General features: G+C 35.6%; 1 protein-coding gene across 1 annotated transcript in view; it reads right to left on the minus strand.

Annotated features, from left to right (window-relative positions):
- The window catches only part of LOC128559209 (uncharacterized), a 31,310-nt gene that overhangs the window by 7,994 nt on the left and 5,185 nt on the right, over positions 1 to 18,131 (minus strand). Inside the window, exon 3 of the mRNA XM_053550414.1 lies at positions 15,289 to 16,947. Coding sequence (XP_053406389.1) covers positions 15,289 to 16,947 — 1,659 coding nt within the window. The remainder of the gene's footprint in view (positions 1 to 15,288; positions 16,948 to 18,131) is intronic.

The raw sequence follows: 18,131 nt of genomic DNA on the forward strand, positions 1-18,131 counted from the left end.
AATATTGCCAAGTAATGATTAATGCCACAATTTTAGCATTAAAAATAATGCTAATTTAATGCCAAAGTTAGTAATGGTAATGCTAATGCTTAGCATTACTTAGGCATTATTTTCTGTATCAAAATTGCTGAACACATTAGAAAATCAGTTGCTGCTTCAGACTTACTGCAGGTAAAACCAGTGAAATATTCAATAACATTCACAGTGTATCTAATGCAAATTAATGCATTGCACTATACAATTAAAACAGCATTTATAACAGCCATTAAAGTGTGACATAATTAGTTTTGTTAACCAAAATATCAAACAGAGTCTACTGTTATCTATTGACACCTTTTTATCAATTAACAGTATGCCACTGATAGTGATGTTGAAGACCTTAAGGCAGTTATACATAAACGGTATCAATCAATGGAGACATAGACAGATACAAAATACTGTAGAACTTAAATGCTGTGTTTCTTATGGTGCTGTTGGATCATTTCAAGTATTTCATACAAATTAATCCCTAGTTGGTAGATTTGATTCATTACAAATGATAAATGTAATAAAGTCATGTGGTGCTGCTATGAAATAAACAACTAAAATGATTAAATGAAAAACAAACAAATATTGTATGTGATTATAAATTGCAATGATTCACAAAAGGTAATGCTAATGCTAATGCACTCTATGTAATGCTAATTTAATGCATTATTTTGACAAAAAATGAGTAATGCTAATGCTATTTTAATGCATTTTTTTTCTAAGTAATGCTAATTTAATGCATTACTTTTGCAAGTAATTATTAACAAGGCTGCTCTGGGCCTAGTGGCTCTCAAGTAATAAATTGGATACGGTTTTCCATGTCTGGGCTCCTGTAACCTTGACTTTTGATAAAGTGACCCCAAAATCATAAGGGGTCATCTACTCTGCATGTCCATTTATCCTATTACGTTACAACATTCTGGGTCAAGTGGTTCTCAAATTATTCATTGGAAATAGTTTCAATGTTCAGCCCTCTGTGTCCTTGACCTTTGAAGGAGTGACGCCTAAAAATAATAGGGGTCACCTACTCTGTAATTACTATCTCCCTATGAAATTTAAAAGTTCTAAGTGAAATGGGTCTCAAGTTATAAACCGGAAATGGATTTCCATTTTCTATCCGTTGCAACCTTGACCTATAATACAGTGACCCCAAAATCAATAGGGGTCATCTAATCTGCATGTCCAATCATTCTATGAAGTTTCAACATTCTGGGTCAAGTGGTTCTCAAGTTACTGACCGGAAACGGTTTTCCATGTTCCGGCCCCTGTGACCTTGACCTTTCACAGAGTGACCCTAAAATCGATAGGGGGTCATCTCCTCAGCATGACCAATCATTGTACGAAGTTTCAATATTCTGTGTCAGGTGCTTTTCAAGTTACAGACCAGAAACAGTTTTCCATGTTCAGGCCCCTGTGCCCTTGACCTTTAACGGAGTGACCCTAAAATCAATAAGGGTCATCTTTTCTGCATGAGCAATCATCCTATGAAGTTCTTGGTCAAGTGGTTCTCAAGTAACTGATCGGAAATGGTTTTCCTTGTTCAGGCCCCTGTAACTTTGACATTTAACACAATGGCCATAAAATCAATAGGAGGTATCTACTTTTCATGACCAATCATCCTATGAAGTTTCAACATTCTGAGTCTGGTGATTCTCAAGTTATTGATCGGAAATGGTTTTCAAGTTTCCTGGCCCCTGTGACATTGGCCTTTGATGGAGTGACCCAAAAAGCAATAGGGGTCGTCTACTTCATAAGCCCTGCCACCCTATAAAGTTTGAAGATTCTAGGTCAAATGGTTCTACAGTTATTGACAAGAAATGAAATGTGACGTGCGTACGGACAGACGGACGGACAGGGCAAAAATAATATGTCTCCCTAAACATTGCGCAACAATTATGGCCTCTATGGCGTTCACAACAAATTTTTGACGACGAACAACGGAGAACGACGGACACTGGGTGTGCCAAATGTGACAATTTAGGTATGTGCTCAACTCGTTGTAAAGCCCGAGTCATAGTGTCACGTGTTTTGGCCGTTACTTGTAGCTACGTTGGGAATCATTGACGTTCATCTTTTATGAATCATGATTTCACGCCTGTCAGATTATTTTCGTAAATAGCTTTATTCATTCAACAAATATCGATTTGCTTGTTACTTATTATATTTTCATTTAAAAATGCCTTTAAAATGGTGTATAATTTGTGGAGATCATTTTAACTTTGAGGTCGATATTTACGTTAAAGTGACACCCGAGTGAAAAATATGACGTTGAGTTTTGAAGAAAAAGTTTGCTTTAATCTTGTCTCATGTAAAATCCAAACGATAGAATTTGAGACTGAAAACCTAACCTAATGATGAAAACTTTCTGTCGATTCATGGAATAAAATTATGGGGACACAGTATTCATTTTCGTGTAAAATTACGTTACGACACCCCAACCCCCTCTCTTTCCCCAAATCACACCATAGCTTAGTTTACTTGTTTTTCTGTTATATCTCTTTTCAAATCTTATTATCTTAAACTCTCATTCACCAGAGATTTTCTACAGACGTGAAACGAATCTTGTTATGTGAGAAAGAGGGTTTTCTTTTCAAAAGAGGTTTTTATAACTGTGAAATTGGCGATCGGTGCGAAATAGTTTCAATGCAGAATATTTACATACGCCAGTGCGACAACTTTGCGTAAAATACTGATCATGCTATTTAAAAAAAAATCGCTTTAAATATATATATATTTTAAATAATAAAATATAGAATAATCTTTTTTTCTTATTCAAAATACCAATAAACAAGTTTTCCGTTGTAATGCGCTGCTAGAATGAAAAGTTTATGCATATACAATTGTATATATAGTTCAAAGAAATCACACTTGAAACATATTTTTTGTAAAATATCATAGTTCAATATTAAACAACAAGTTCAGATATTTTATGTTTGTTATTTCAGACGTTTAGCCATTGACTTTGCCGCCCCGCCAAGGGAGTAAACGTTGTTTGAATCTTGTTTTTCTTTCTATTATCCCTACTCCCTAAGCACGCACGCACATCCCATAAGATGACCATAAGATTAGTTGCCACGGGCTTGATCGGTTCATTATACCTGCTCCACGTAATTGTCCATATACAATGTATATTGACGGCAGAATTCGGTTTTAAAGGTCCCAGTTTATTTTTCATTTTTTTGTGTGTTTTTTTTTTTGTTGTTGATATTTTATACCACAGTCTCTAATTGAAATAAATCGTAACTTCTGTAATTTCCGTAATCATGATGTAAGAGATACTACCCCTAGGTTACATATACACGTTAGCGTATCTTTATAAACTTCCGATCAATGTTGAAAATGTTATATTCAGAATTTTGACACCAAAGACGCTTATCAAAATAAGAAATGAAACCTTACACAACAAATACGAAAGCAGGGGGTTACAAGTTTGAGCCTCCAGTCCTCCGTACAAAGTTACGATTCTTGAGTCGCACGTATAGATCATAGCGACGTAGAATTACAGCGAGTCTCAGTAACAACGGTTACCGCTATTTTCTCTCTTTTTTACCCCACCCTCTGAGCTCAACGGGTGGGGTAAAAGAAAGAAAGAAAATAGCAGAAGTAGTAGAAAAGTGCAGATCTGATAGAAGACACGTGTCCGAAATTATTCGTCATCCAAGTCTGATTTATGTGTGAAAGTTGAAAGTTTCTTGTTGCGAATGCAGTATCAAGGAACACTGGCTAGGTTAACTGTCCGCCGTAACAGAGAAAACAGTACCAAACCCAAAACAAACAATTTCTTTATTTCGTGGAATATTTGTTTTAGCCGAATGTTTACACATATTTGTAGTGTTTGATAGGTTTCTACTGTTAGGAAAAAGTATAATATATGGGATATGTTTCTATTACGTGTCTGTGAATACAAGGATAACCTTCTTACACACATATCTGGAGAGCAAAAACCTCTTTGCAAAGCATGGTGTTTCTGTTCTAGCCAAGTTCCCAGATAAATTAATCTTTTCAGAGCAACAGCATCCGTATAACAAATAAACTCTGTTTCCCCGCGGGTTTTCACAGAGGAAGCACTTTCTTCGAAATCGGGGTGTCCTACCACTGGCACCAGACCAGAAAGAAAATGGAAAATTCCCCTGTACACGTAATACCCTACCCCTAGGCATTCTATAAGAACCATGGTCATGAAGGGGAAAATATACTAACCCGTTTCAATCGCGCATTTCATACCTAAAACACGCAGATCGGTAAATGTTTACTATGGATATCAAACAAGTGGTAATTTACCTTTCATTGTGTACCGGTCACATTTCTTCAATACTTCTTATCTTAGAAAAACAACGCGTAGTTTATAGTTATTTCAACGTTACACACAAAAACTTGCTTGAACTTCCCTGGTGAAGTTCCGTTCTAGATTACAAAACCATTCTGATTGGCTGTTGTGAAAATGTATGTCAATCGTCATTTTATTACACGTGTTCACTAAAATGTGAAAATGCAGCGTAAATGTACAAAATGAAGAAAATAAACAGAACAGATGTCGACCAATGTACGATTTCAAATTAAAGATCATATATAAGATGAATTTCATTTCATCATTTCGAGTTTGAGTGTAAAATTGTGATTTTTTTTAATTCTGTTTTTGTTTATTTACATTTCGCCTAACTGAAAAACTGAAACTGTTTTATTTGATTAAACGCCTATTTTTACGCAAAACATATTCAATGGCGTTTTACAAATACATAAAAATACGACAAAAATTAAGATGTTTAATGACATATAACATAAATGAGCATAAATACCATTGTGAATAAATTATTTAGTAAGCATTAAAAAAAGATCAGACATCAGATAAGATTAATAAAATATTAGAATATTAAGATACAGTAAGATAGCTGTTTGTTATTAAGTAAGAATAAGTGGGTTATTGCGACATGTCCAGAAGTTATTACAAACAACTGTATTTTGTATTTGTTATGATATAGTTTATATTCGAATGTATTTACACAATAAAATCATCCAGTTCACGTTACTTCAATTTCTTAAAAATTACAGTCACAGCCTCTAAAAGAGTGCAAAGTAATTTCCAAAATAATGAGTTTTCAACTTCTTTTTGAAAACATCTATTGTGTCCGAGTTCCTTATTTCGAGAGGCAATTCATTCCAGAGTTTAGGTCCAACAGTACCAAAACTTCTGTCGCTGAACGTTTTGCGCTTGTTGAAAGGAACAACGAAACACCCAGTAACGGAGTTTGAAGAACGCAAGTTTCTTGTCTGTGTTTGTTTTATGAGAAGTTCAGAAAGATATTCTGGAGAGTTTCCAACTGAACAATTATACATGTAGGTGAGCATTTGAATGTGATTCTGGCTTTGATTGGTAGCCAGTGAAGGTCATACAGCGCTTGCTTGGAACTGTCATATTTCTTCGATTCAGGACAAGTTTTTGCACACATGTTCTGAATTCGTTGCATTTTGTTTACTTCGCTTTGAGCAATACCATACAGAATGACATTACAATAATCTAAATGGGATATCACCAATGACAGGACAAGGGTTTCGGTAGCCTCTTTGGTAAGATATTTCCGGATACATTTTGTTCTGAAGTAGTTGAGCATTGCTGTTCTACACTTTCGTTTTACATGCTCTTTTAGATTCAAGTTTTCATCCAGGAATGCACCTAGATATCGAATAAAGCTCACTGATTTCACTTCATCACCTACAATGCATACTTTATCAGTTGAACACTTAGAGAGCTGTTGCCTACTACCAAACATGATGAACTCGGTTTTGGAAGTGTTCATTTTAAGCTTATTTTCATTCATCCAGTTGTTGATTGTTTTAGCACATTGTTCAAGTTCTCGTATTGCCTGGGATTCTACTGTTGGAGATGATGGTTTAAAGCGTTTATTAGCAGTGTGGTCATCTGCAAAGCCGTAAACTGAAATCGACGGCGGAATAACATCAAACAGTGTCCCCGCATATGTCAAATATAGCCACGGTCCTAAGCAGCTCCCTTGTGGAACGCTGCAATTTAATTGGCGTGGAAATGACATGACTGAACTGACACTTACACGACAACTTCTGGGGCGCAGATAGGAATCAACCCAGCTCAGTGCTGTTCCACGAACGCCATACTGCTTGTTTAACACATCAATAAGAATGTCATGATCTACAGTATCAAAAGCGGCACTGAGATCGATGGCAATTAGCGCTGTAACTTCTTTCTTCTCCATAGCATCCAGTAAATCATTTACAAGACGTAACAGTGCTGATTCGCAAGAATGGTTTTTCCTGTAAGCAGATTGGTTTTTTGGTAGAAGATTGTGTTTGTTTACATGATCATTGAGCCTGAACAGAGCTGCTTTTTCAATTAATTTTGACAGAAACGATAGATTACTAACAGGCCTGTAGTTTGCGAATTCAAGTTCCAGTCCCATTTTCTTCAACAAAGGTCTTACAATTGCCTGTTTCCATTTTGTTGGAAAGATGCCGTCGCGCAACGACAAATTAACCAATTTGGTAACAACAGGCAACAGCTCATCCAAGTATGATTTTAGTACTTTTGTTGGTAGAATATCAAGTTCACATGATTTTGTCTGTAGTTGGTTTATAAGTTTTTTTAACTTCTTCCTCGCTCAGGTCTTTAAAACTGTCAAAACAAGGAATATCTTTTTCGCATGGTTGAAACTTATCGAAATGTTTCAACGATTCTCGAATTTTTTCGATTTTATTCATCAAATGATCTGCAAATTTCTCAGCCAGTGTACTGTCATGTCCAGTTGGCATAGGGTTCTCAGACCTTGTGCCTGTTGTCTCAGATAACATGTGCACACTGCCGTGACCTCTAGGCCGAATGTTCATTAGGGAAGGTCACGCAAGTTTTTTCTGTAACCTTGACGAAAGGATAAAATATGTTGATAATCTCAGCAATATGAAATATTGAGACAATATGACTGGTGCACAATATATGGAACATAATTTTTCGCTTGTTCAATATACTAGGTACCCATTCACCGAACTGCGCGTTTAAATTGAGAAATGTACGATTGAAACGGGTTAGTATATTTTCCCGTTCATGACCATGGTTCTTATAGAATACCTAGAGGTAGGGTATAACACGTACAGGGGCATTTTCTTTCTGGTCTGGTGCCAGTGTGTCCGACTACTCTCCAAACAATCGAAATACTAGTATTTCCCAAACGTAAAATTTGTAGTTAGATCGAATGAATAAATAAAGTTCATTTAAACATGGTGATATAAATTACCTAATACCTCAGTCACACATACGGCGCGGATAGCTAAGTCTAGCCACGGATAGAAACGTAGTAATCCGTATCGATCCGTACCTGAGCCTTACGGATTGATACGGATTACTACTATAAGGTATGACTCAGGTACGGATCGATACGGATTTCTACGTTTCTATCCATGGCTAGACGTAGCTATCCGCGCTGCATGTGTGACTGGGGTACTAGGGCCTTTTAAATTTCTATTTGTTTGCCTCTATGCTATAACATGCATAAAATTTCAATTCTTTATGAAACCAGTTTTACGAACAGATAGTACGTCACGGAAAAGCGGCCTGTGATGGAAATGGTATTCTGCTCAAGTAATTATTAAAATTAAAAGACTGTGATAATTCAAGTAAAGGATTTTAATTATATTATGTCGTTTTCTTATTTATTTTTGTAAATGTGCATTGATACAGGACTGTTCATGTATTATCATTAACGTGCGAAATAAATCACTTCAGTCTTAATGTTGAATGAAATCATTGCACAGTTGTAAAGAACTTAAGATGAAATGAAAGGTAAAAAAAAATGAGTTTGTCTTTATCCCAAGACATAAGAAAATCCATTGAATTACGCATTCTTTATCTGGGATGGGGTAGAGTAATGCAATTTGGGGCAACGGTAATGCGTTGTCGATTTTGTCGCATTTTCTTAATTTGAATAAAATCTGAGTTCTACACCGAGAGGAGTTCGCCGAAGGTAGCAGAGTTTTAAAGAGAATTTTGATCTAATTGTACTAATAAAAACAAAATAGTAGATTTATGGAATAAAAGATCAGATAATGGAAAAATACTCAATTGCGCTATCTTTCGACTTGGGGGTAGGGATAGCATAATGTAATTTTACGCGAATATGAATTGGGTGACCCCATAATTTTATTTATTCAATCGATAGAAAATAACGTTTGCATCAGTTTTTCCTCAAATTCTATCGTTTGGGTTTTACAGGAGACGAGATTAAAGTAAAATTTTTATTCGAAACTCAAAGTCATATTTGTTGCTCTGACCTCACTTTAACGTAAATATCGACTTTTACGTTAAAATGATCTCTATAAATTATACACCATTTTAAAGACATTTTTAGATGAAAATATGATGAGTAACAAGGAAATCGATATTTGTAGAATGAACAGAACCATTTACAATCAAAGCGCTCAAAGCGCTGATGGTGGCTGCTAATCAATGTGCAAAATATTACAAAGAAAGTGACATTTGAGGAATTCTTAATTCAGCTTTGGTTTCAAAATTAATCCTTTTTTCATTGCCAGTCATGAAGCTTTTTCTACAAACCATTCAGCTTTTAAGATTTCTTTCTAAAGCTTTTGGACAGTGCCTATCATTAATTATATACACACTGATTTAGTCCTTATTGGATAACTTTGGTTTTCATGAGATTTTTATGGAAGAAAACAGCATAAAACATGCACCACAAATGCACCTCAGAATTTCAGTTCTGCAGCCAGTGTATTTAAGAGGCGCATTAATTATCACTCCATCTGTTATACTCAAAAGTCCGCTAGACATAACAGCAGGCTTCGCAAAAATGTTAGACATTGGCAAACTTACAACTTTAGTCAGACCGAGAAAAAAGTCGAAAAATAAATTGTGTAACTGGCGAAACGAAACCGTTTTAATTTTTATACATATTTGTATCAATTCAGATATTTTGAGCCGCACCATGAGAAATCCAACATAGTGCGTTTGCGACCAGCATGGGTCCAGACCAGCCTGTGCATCCGTGCAGTCTGGTCAGGATCCATGCTGTTCGCTTTCAAAGCCTATTGCAACTAGAGAAACCGTTAGCGAACAGCATGGATCCTGACCAGACTGTGCATGCGGATCCGCAGGTCCATGCTGGTCACAAATGCACTATGTTAGTTTACTCTTGGTGCGACTGAAGTGAGCAGAATCTGTCTTAAAACAATTCAATTTTTAAGTTGGTCAAATCTGTTATCCGATGGCTTGCAACAGTCTGACATATTGCCGTTTCTAAACGGCGAGTATTAATATCATCGGTGCGCCCGTTGATAACTCGTGTTTTGTTAGACGAAATTGTACCGAATACATGTGTATCTATGCATTAATATAGTATCTTATGTTGTACATTTGCTGAAGGAAGATTATCCGTGAGGGAATATTATTTAGAAAACATACATGTCTTTGATTCTCATGGCAGGTCACATTGCAAACAATATTAAATGAATGTTAACTGAATATTCTTTTGTTTTGTTCACTCTCGTATTGCAAAGCATGTTTAATTATATTTTGTTCTTAATATAACGATGAACTGTACATGTTCAAGTTATATCAATAAATTACTGTCCTGTTCTGTTCTGTTCATAAATCATCTTACCAAATTAGTGCGCTAATTAGTGTTAATTGGCAGTAGCAACGCCTGAGGAAATCCGTATCACTGCTAATTATCGATTTTCTATAAATAGCCTAATTAACATGTGGTCATATTTTCGAGTGTTTGAAACGACAACGAGACAATACTGTCTAAAATTCGGTAACATTCTTAGATCATTAGGGTTGCATTAATATAATATCTTATAATTTGATAGCTATGATTGTCGAACATTTAAGTTTATTCTGACATACTTGAAAATTGTTACAACTTGCTGGAAAAGCTATGGTAGGTACAAACTGGTATTGTCTGTGGACCGGAAATGTTCGGAAACTTTTCCGTTGAAATTCCGTTTCTATTTTTAGCCGTGGATTATCTGTAGATGTATATAATCTGTAGATTATTGCTATTAGAAGTCATCGTTCTTTATCAAATACAGTCTTATATTTCGGGAGTTATACATGTGACAATGCGGTTAGGAAACATGTTTAAATTGTCAGTCTGGATTCCCGGCTAGCTTTCTATCTTTTCTACGTTATAAGCTACGTGACATCTAGGGCAGTACTATGCAATAGCTAATCAATATCATCGCTCAGTTCAGGTGACATGAGGTCAACGTTTATTCACGTGATCATAAATTTGCACATTTGTATTCATACACGTGGTTGTTTTAATTAAAACGTTGATTTCAGTTTTTATTGATTTTAGTTGCCGAATTTACATTAAAAATGGTATTAAGGCATATATTGTAGCATTGCATATTCTGCACGTTGTGTAGATAATCATTTCCCTGGTAAGCCTGGAACTATTTTTGGTTGTGTTGTTAGGATGGTCTTAAGAACTGACAAGAATTCTCAAACAGAGTATTCTTTTTAACACTGGTGGCAGCAGCCACCAAAAATGTTCTGACGGACGAGAAATCGCGGTTCATCAAAAATGGACGTCAATGGTCGCAGTTTCAGAGAAAAAAAGTTACAGAAATATCAAAAAAGTAAAATACGCAGTCTATGAGGAATATATGGAGTTCCATAAACGACAGCGTTCTGCTTACTGCCTACTGCTTACAGCGTCCTGCTAATTGCCTACTGCCTTATGCTTACTGCATACTGTTTACTACCTACTGTTTACTGCTTATATACTGCGCACTGTATATTTTATAAAAAAATACAGAATAAGGCCCAGAGCTTAGATATTTTGTAGCATTACCTAGTGGTCCTATAACAAGGTACTAACACTGGGTGATTAGAGAACCCGCCCCGTGGGTCCAAATTTTACATAAACTTATAAAGGAAAAAACTTCAATTTTTTGTTGTTGTTGTTTGAAAGATCAAGACCTAGGCTTTTGATATCTGGTATGTAGCAATGCCTAGTAGTCTTCTAACAAGATTGTTCAAATTATGCCTCTTTGGTGAAGAGGCCCCACCTCGGGGGTCACTTGTTTACGTAAAGCAAAAGGCCCTTTGAAGTCAAAGTTCAAGGTCACTGTGACCTTAAGTTCCAAAACAAGCTTATAACTCTGCAATGCTTATGGCTAACACCCTCAAACTTAGTAGGGCCTGAATGTAAAGGTTATTGTCAAGGTGAATATGACTCAGGTGATCGATATAGGGTCATCATGACCCTCTTGTTTTGACAAGACAAAACGTATTATGGGATCGACCACGGTGGGCGGCGTCCTAAAATGTTGTCCGTGCTCTAAGACTAACAGCTTTTATCAGATCCTCATGAAACTTGGCCACAATGTTTTTTTTTTTGTTTTTTTTTTGCATAATGTCTCGCGTAAGTTCAATAATCAGCTAAATCGTCCGGTCACTCCTGAATTATGGCCCTTGAATTGTCCAAAATAGCGATGTCCGCTCTCAAAGTCGAACAATTTTGATCGGATCATCCCGATACTTGATCATAATATTTATGGGCATAATATCTGGCTCAATTTTGATAACCAGTCAAATCGCCCTAGGTAATCATAAATTACGGTCCTTGAATAGACCAAAATTGTCCAAATTAGTCTTGTCCGCTCTCAATCTCGGTCATTTTTCATCAATCGGCATCAAACATTTTTAATATTTTATTTGAGTCTCATCCATTTTAAACATATATACAAACAATAAAAAGCATATATATCATCAGTAAATGGCCATTCTATATAGAATTACAAGAGACTATCTAAAAAAACAAAAGCTGTCCATAAGACAGCGCGCTCGACTTTTCTCAGTGCTTGACTCTGAATGAGAGCTTTGCCAGTAAAAAAAAAAAAAAAAAAACCACAAACATTCCAAGTTAAAAAGGGACAGAAATCTAATCAGAGTTATGGGAATTGTGTCTCCTGGTGTAGACCTTGATTGTAAATAACTATTTAGAGTTTCAAGTCAAAAACTCTGATAGTAACAAAGATATTGACCTTTAACAAAAAATTCTAAGTTAAAAAGGGACATAATTCAGTCAAAAACCAAACCAGAGTTATGGGTATTGTTTCTTCTGGTGTAGACTTTAATGGTAAGTAAGTATTTTAAAATTCAAGCCAAAAGCTTTGATAGTAACAAAGATATTTAACTTTATCAAAATCTTTAACCAAAATACTAATTTAAAAAGGGGCATAATTATGTCAAAATTCAAATCAGAGTTATGGGGATTGTTTCTCCAGGGATGGTAAATAAGTATTTTCAAAGTCGAACAATTTTGATCGGATCATCCCGATACTTGATCATAATATTTATGGGCATAATATCTGGCTCAATTTTGATAACCAGTCAAATCGCCCTAGGTAATCATAAATTACGGTCCTTGAATAGACCAAAATTGTCCAAATTAGTCTTGTCCGCTCTCAATCTCGGTCATTTTTCATCAATCGGCATCAAACATGATATCACAATATTCATAGGCATTATATCTCAATCAAGTTCAGTAATGAGCCAAACCGCCACAGGCACTTACAAATTATGGCCCTTGAATTGTCCATTATTACATACACGTTTCTATTCCCCGTTAAGTTACGCTGGTACCGGAAACGTCAATATTTTTCCATACACTGACGCCTGAATTTCATATCGGGTGCGTGACGTAATTCAGTGTGTGTTGTTGCACTATTTTTTCTAATTAGTTCAGTATTGTCAATCCTATTCAGGCTATTAAACATATTTATGATATTTACATTATATTTATAAGTGTAGATGCGTATGTAATAAAAAGGTTATTACCTTTGCATCGGGAAATATGCGCTCGTTCTTCAGCGGCAGAATATTGCGCTCCTAAAGTCGCGCAATATTTTCGCTGAAGAACTCGTGCATATTTCCCGATACAAAGCTAATAACCTATAAATATTGACCATTTTAGCCTTGCTAATATTTGCCGTAGAGGAAAACGGAGACCAATTTTCTGTGGTACAACATGGATGCTACTTCCAATTTCTAGGTGTATTTTGACCTGTCTCTACCTGGTAAGGATTCTTTTGTGGACTTAGACATTTCTTTTCGTGGGCTTACATTTTAGTTTTAGAATTACTTCCCTGACGGGCGTATTTTGTGCCAATTAGGCACTCTCTTGTTACTAGTTGGTTGTTAATGTTACTCATGACTTATAAATAAATGATTTCTTAAAAGATATAATTTTTCATTGAATAAGCGATTTCCTGTTGTTTAAAGTGAACGTAGGGTTAGAAATACAGAGTTACATAAAGTAAAAGTTCTTTATTTTGCCTTTACTCTATAGTTTACACATTTTGTAAGAAATATTGGCAGGTTCTACTTTTGCCCCATGGTTATTTTTGAATGTATTGCGCAAAATTAAAAATTTAGATTTCTGTCTGATTGTCCCTAGAAAAAAATGTTATTGACACATATATTATGTGTTTTATAATTATTGTTTACCAATATAACTTTTAGGGCTACTTAATCAAAATAATTGGTAAAATGAATTTTCTGCGGTTTTCCTACAGCTGTCGGTATCTGAGCTTTGAGGAAATCTCGTAAATTATACAAAATTTTAAAAACTGAACGGGAAAATTTGTTAATAAATTGCAAAACAGTGTGAAACAAGGTAGTACTCTAAGAAAAAACCGTCGAAGTTGAATATCACTATAATGATCCTAATACCTTAACAGAAATTCCTTCTTTTGAAATTATATTATCGAAAGTACCTAAGGACATTCGCAGACAAGGTTTTAATTTCTGGGTCGGCTACATCGGGGATCTTACATTATGTAATAAATCCTGGTTATGTGTAGTTAGCGCTATTAAAATACAATGCAGTACATTGATTGAATGAGTCATTAAAAGTTACAGACAGTCAAAGGCGGATGGTCAATAGTTTTGACATAAGATTTCAAAGTAACGGCACTGTCAAATTGATGCCCAGATTATGACATCGAAATGTCTACAATTATAAGATATACAAGCAGTAGGCAGTCAGCAGTAAGCAGTAAGCAGTGGTCAGTAAGCAGTTGGCAATAGGCAGTAAGCTGTAGGCAGGACACATTAGGCAGTGGGCAGTAAGCAGGACGCTGTCGTTTGTTGTGACGTCAGCACAATATTCGGAATGTTTAGATGTTTCTGTTATAAAATATGCACGGTAAGCAGTAGACAGTACGCAGTAAGCAGGATGCTGTCGTTTATGGAATTCCATAGGAATATGCTGAATTTTATATAAATCAAAATGTCGAAACGAAACCCAATAACTTCAAATTTGGCGCATTCCACCTTATTTTAAACGTAGCAAAACGTAACAGAACGTGAACATTGCGCATTCGGCCGGTTTATATTGCCCCAGTCATAATGTCGTGTTTTGGCTGCCACGTATACCTACGTTGGTAGTTTAGGTCAGTATGCCACCCAATGCATGATGAGTTTAAGCTGCACGTGGTTGCAGCGCGGCGGCAGCTAGGCTTAACGAAGCAAAGCGTAGAACAACGTGGCGACAATGATACGACAGCAGGTCGGAAGCGAGGCATAATCAGGCTTTGATATTCGTTGTCACCTGTCAATCGTGTCACAACGGGACTACAGCGAGGCAACAGCGTAGCTATCACGTGGCAAGCGCGCAGCCACAATTTGGCATATCGTTGCATTCGCCTGAAATTTCCAAAAACGTGGTTGTCAGAAACGGGGCACAACGATGCGGCCAAAACTGACACTATGACTAGGACAAAAAGCTAAACATGACTAAGTACGTTTTCTACAAGTGCTATAAAACAGGCAAAAGCTGACAATCACAAGTTAAATACATTGATGATTGATCGACAAGTATTTTCCTAAACTAGCCTAGCAGCTTTGATTTGTAACTTATAAACAAATTTTAGTAAAGAGAATGAACTTCAACATGGTATAGCCGTTTTTATAAAAAAAATACGTTCAAGCAAGTTTAGCGAAAGAAAGCATGCGTTTTACAAATCCAAGATTACTTTCCAAAGGATAGAAATGTTATATAATGAGGTATGAAGGTTTCTACCTTGGTTCGAACCTACAACCTCTTATTAACTTCTACAGTGTTACAATAAAGCCTAGCCTGAAACGCTAACCGTATTCCCGCCCTATCCACATGCATTATATTTCGTTTTAAAAGGTTGCAAGCTTTTCATTAGATAAAAGCTCGAATTTATTTTCAAATGTTTAAGACAAGCATACTTATATCTTACCATTTGGATCTTGTACTTTCGGGTAAACTTTGACTGATGTTTGTACATCATCCCAATGGTTTATCTCAACAACCAATTCTCTTCCAAACGAGTCCGACCATATAATATTTTCTGCAAACAACCGCTTTGTAACTGCTATTTTATCAGTTTTGAAAACGACTTCTTTCTCAAGTAAAACGTCACATTGGCGTTCGAGAGAATCCATATAATCGTTACTATGATTTCTTGCAAAAAATGTCACAGCTTGTTGATTCGAAAATACGGCGTCTTCAGAACAAATGGCTTTCCCAATAGTTTCCAGTTCCTCCAATGCTTGTTGTACATTTCCTCTTGATCCTTTAATTTCCACACGGTACTGTTTTTGTTGAAGGTTTATATTTACGTTAAACCTCTCTGCTATGTTTTTCAATAAAACAGATTTTTCCATGAAACGGGAGTGTACTTTTTTACGCACTCGGTAGTATTCAGTTTCTTCTTTTTCATGTTCTTGACACGAGAATCTTGTAGGTACTGAAACTCTACCTTCTTTTATTTCATTGAGTTCTTCTTTTGCTTCAATTACTGCCTCTTTAAACCCGACTAAGTGCAATCGCCATGAACTATCTACACTTACAGCAAGCTTATCTTTAAATTTCGTACGAAAATGTGTCTCAATAATATCTTTTCTGTTTCCCCTGAGATCCCCGCACAAAGGAATCGGTTTACATTCAATAATCATTCCGCCGACAAACAGACATGCTTTTTTGAGCTCGGTCTCATCAACCAGTCCGTATATATGTATTTCATTTTGCTCTTGCTCTGCAATGCATCCTGAATATTCTTTATTCAACCGGTCATTGATCAGGCTTTCGACATATAACTCACGCAACGCTAAGTGTATACCTGTTGTGAAGGTAACTCTTCTATCTTTTAATTCCTTTTCAGAACGTCTTAATATATCTTTTCCCTCAAGCAGTGATGTTTCCGTTCCTCTTAAAATGCAGATTAGACTGTCATCACCCGCTTGAAATCGTACGGACAAGAGAGGACTGATGTCAAACAATCTCTGTTTTATATTGTCAGTAAATTTGCTAAGCTTCTTTTTCAACAGCACCCTTTCTTCTTTCATAAAATCCCCTCCTTTGCAATCAATACATTTATTTAATGCTAGTTTTACTTGCTCCCTAAGGGAGGTTTGAAACACTACAAAAACTTTACTTTTGATGGCGTCAACATATGCATTTCCCAAAACAGTCTTTTTCATTTGTTCTACAGCTTTCTTAATTTCATTTTTGTTAACATCATATGTCTCGACCATTAGTTCCATCTCATTACAAATTATAGCTAACACCTGCCTTGCTATCTGTTTCGCATGTTCCTTGTTGGTAAGTGGAAATCCTACTACCAGCATATTATCTCTTCCAAAGCACACATTTCCCCTGGATGGAGGTAAATCCTCATTTTCTTTATAACAAGTTGTAGGTATCTTTTTTTCATACGTTCTTTTCAATTTCTCGTTACATTCATATATCTTTGCGGCTGACGACATGACACATTTCCATTTCATGTAATCGCTACTTTCACAGTTGAACCATTCCAGTGTTCTTCCTTGTATTCCACAGATCTCGAAGGACATATTGATTCCAATTTGACATTGTCCGCTATTATCAAAACTAACTCCTGGAAAAAGAAAACAGTATTGTTTAGAAATGCAGCATCGTACACTTTCAAAAATATATTTTCGACTTAAGATGCATGAGATAGCTACGAAACTATGTGCAATTCAAAGAATAACAAAATACAATTTTATATATCCATTTTGTTAGATGAAGATGAATTAGTTTTTAGTTTAATCATATTTTATTGTAATTATCACACAAGACATGATAGTAAATATACATCAAGACATAATTATGCTATACAGATATATGCAACAGCAACAGTAGATCAACACTACAGTTCATCAAAGTAAGTTCGGTAACTTTGCAATAGTGTGATAATACAAAAGGGTTGGATCACAAGTTATACCAACATTAGAAATCGGTCCGTCCCTTGGACGAATTGAATGATGAATTAAACGAAACTTTAAACCTAGTTCTGTTTTTAAATATCAAATTGTTCTTACATTTAGTAATACAAGTAACAAGGTAACAAATGGCATTCATTTGGGCTGTCCGTGTATCATGTCTTTGCTAAGTGATCAATTTTTACTTTCGTCAAGTGAGGAAGCCGTCCATACGACCCACTGCGGATTGTTCTATCTTGCTGAACACACGTGCGCAACGCGTATAAACACTATTTTAGTAACAAACGTCTTGTAAGTGATTAAATATCTTTTAAGTTTTATATACATAGCAAAACATTTAAAACTATTTTTCACATTTATTTACCTGATTAAATTAAACAGCTTGCAATCTACATCATAAACGTTTTGTTTTTGTTTCATGAAGTTTTTTATTTAATTATGTGTGTTAAAAATCCAAATGGTTGAAATTTATTGTTTTACTTCAAAATAATAGTCATTTGTCTTAAATCTAGGTCTTGAACCCTTATTAATGATGAAATTATACGTTGTTAAGTTACCTGCAACATGCACAATCCCAAAGGAACTTCCAGCGAATATCATTTTATAAATTAGTTTGATTTAACCATTGATAAAACGTTTTGTTTCAATGATGAAGTATTCATGAGAAGTTGTCTTTGGCTAGAATTTTTTAAACATGTAGAACAAGTGGCCTGTTTGTCATAATTAAGTAAGTTTACATAATGTAGCTATGTTATGAAAACCATTACTTTATTGCACGGCAGGTTGTGCGACATTTTGTAATCAAAGGGATCGTTGAAATGGTTAACAGTTACTCATC

Source organism: Mercenaria mercenaria, chromosome 9, assembly GCF_021730395.1.
Source record: "Mercenaria mercenaria strain notata chromosome 9, MADL_Memer_1, whole genome shotgun sequence".
Classification (NCBI taxonomy): domain Eukaryota; kingdom Metazoa; phylum Mollusca; class Bivalvia; order Venerida; family Veneridae; genus Mercenaria; species Mercenaria mercenaria.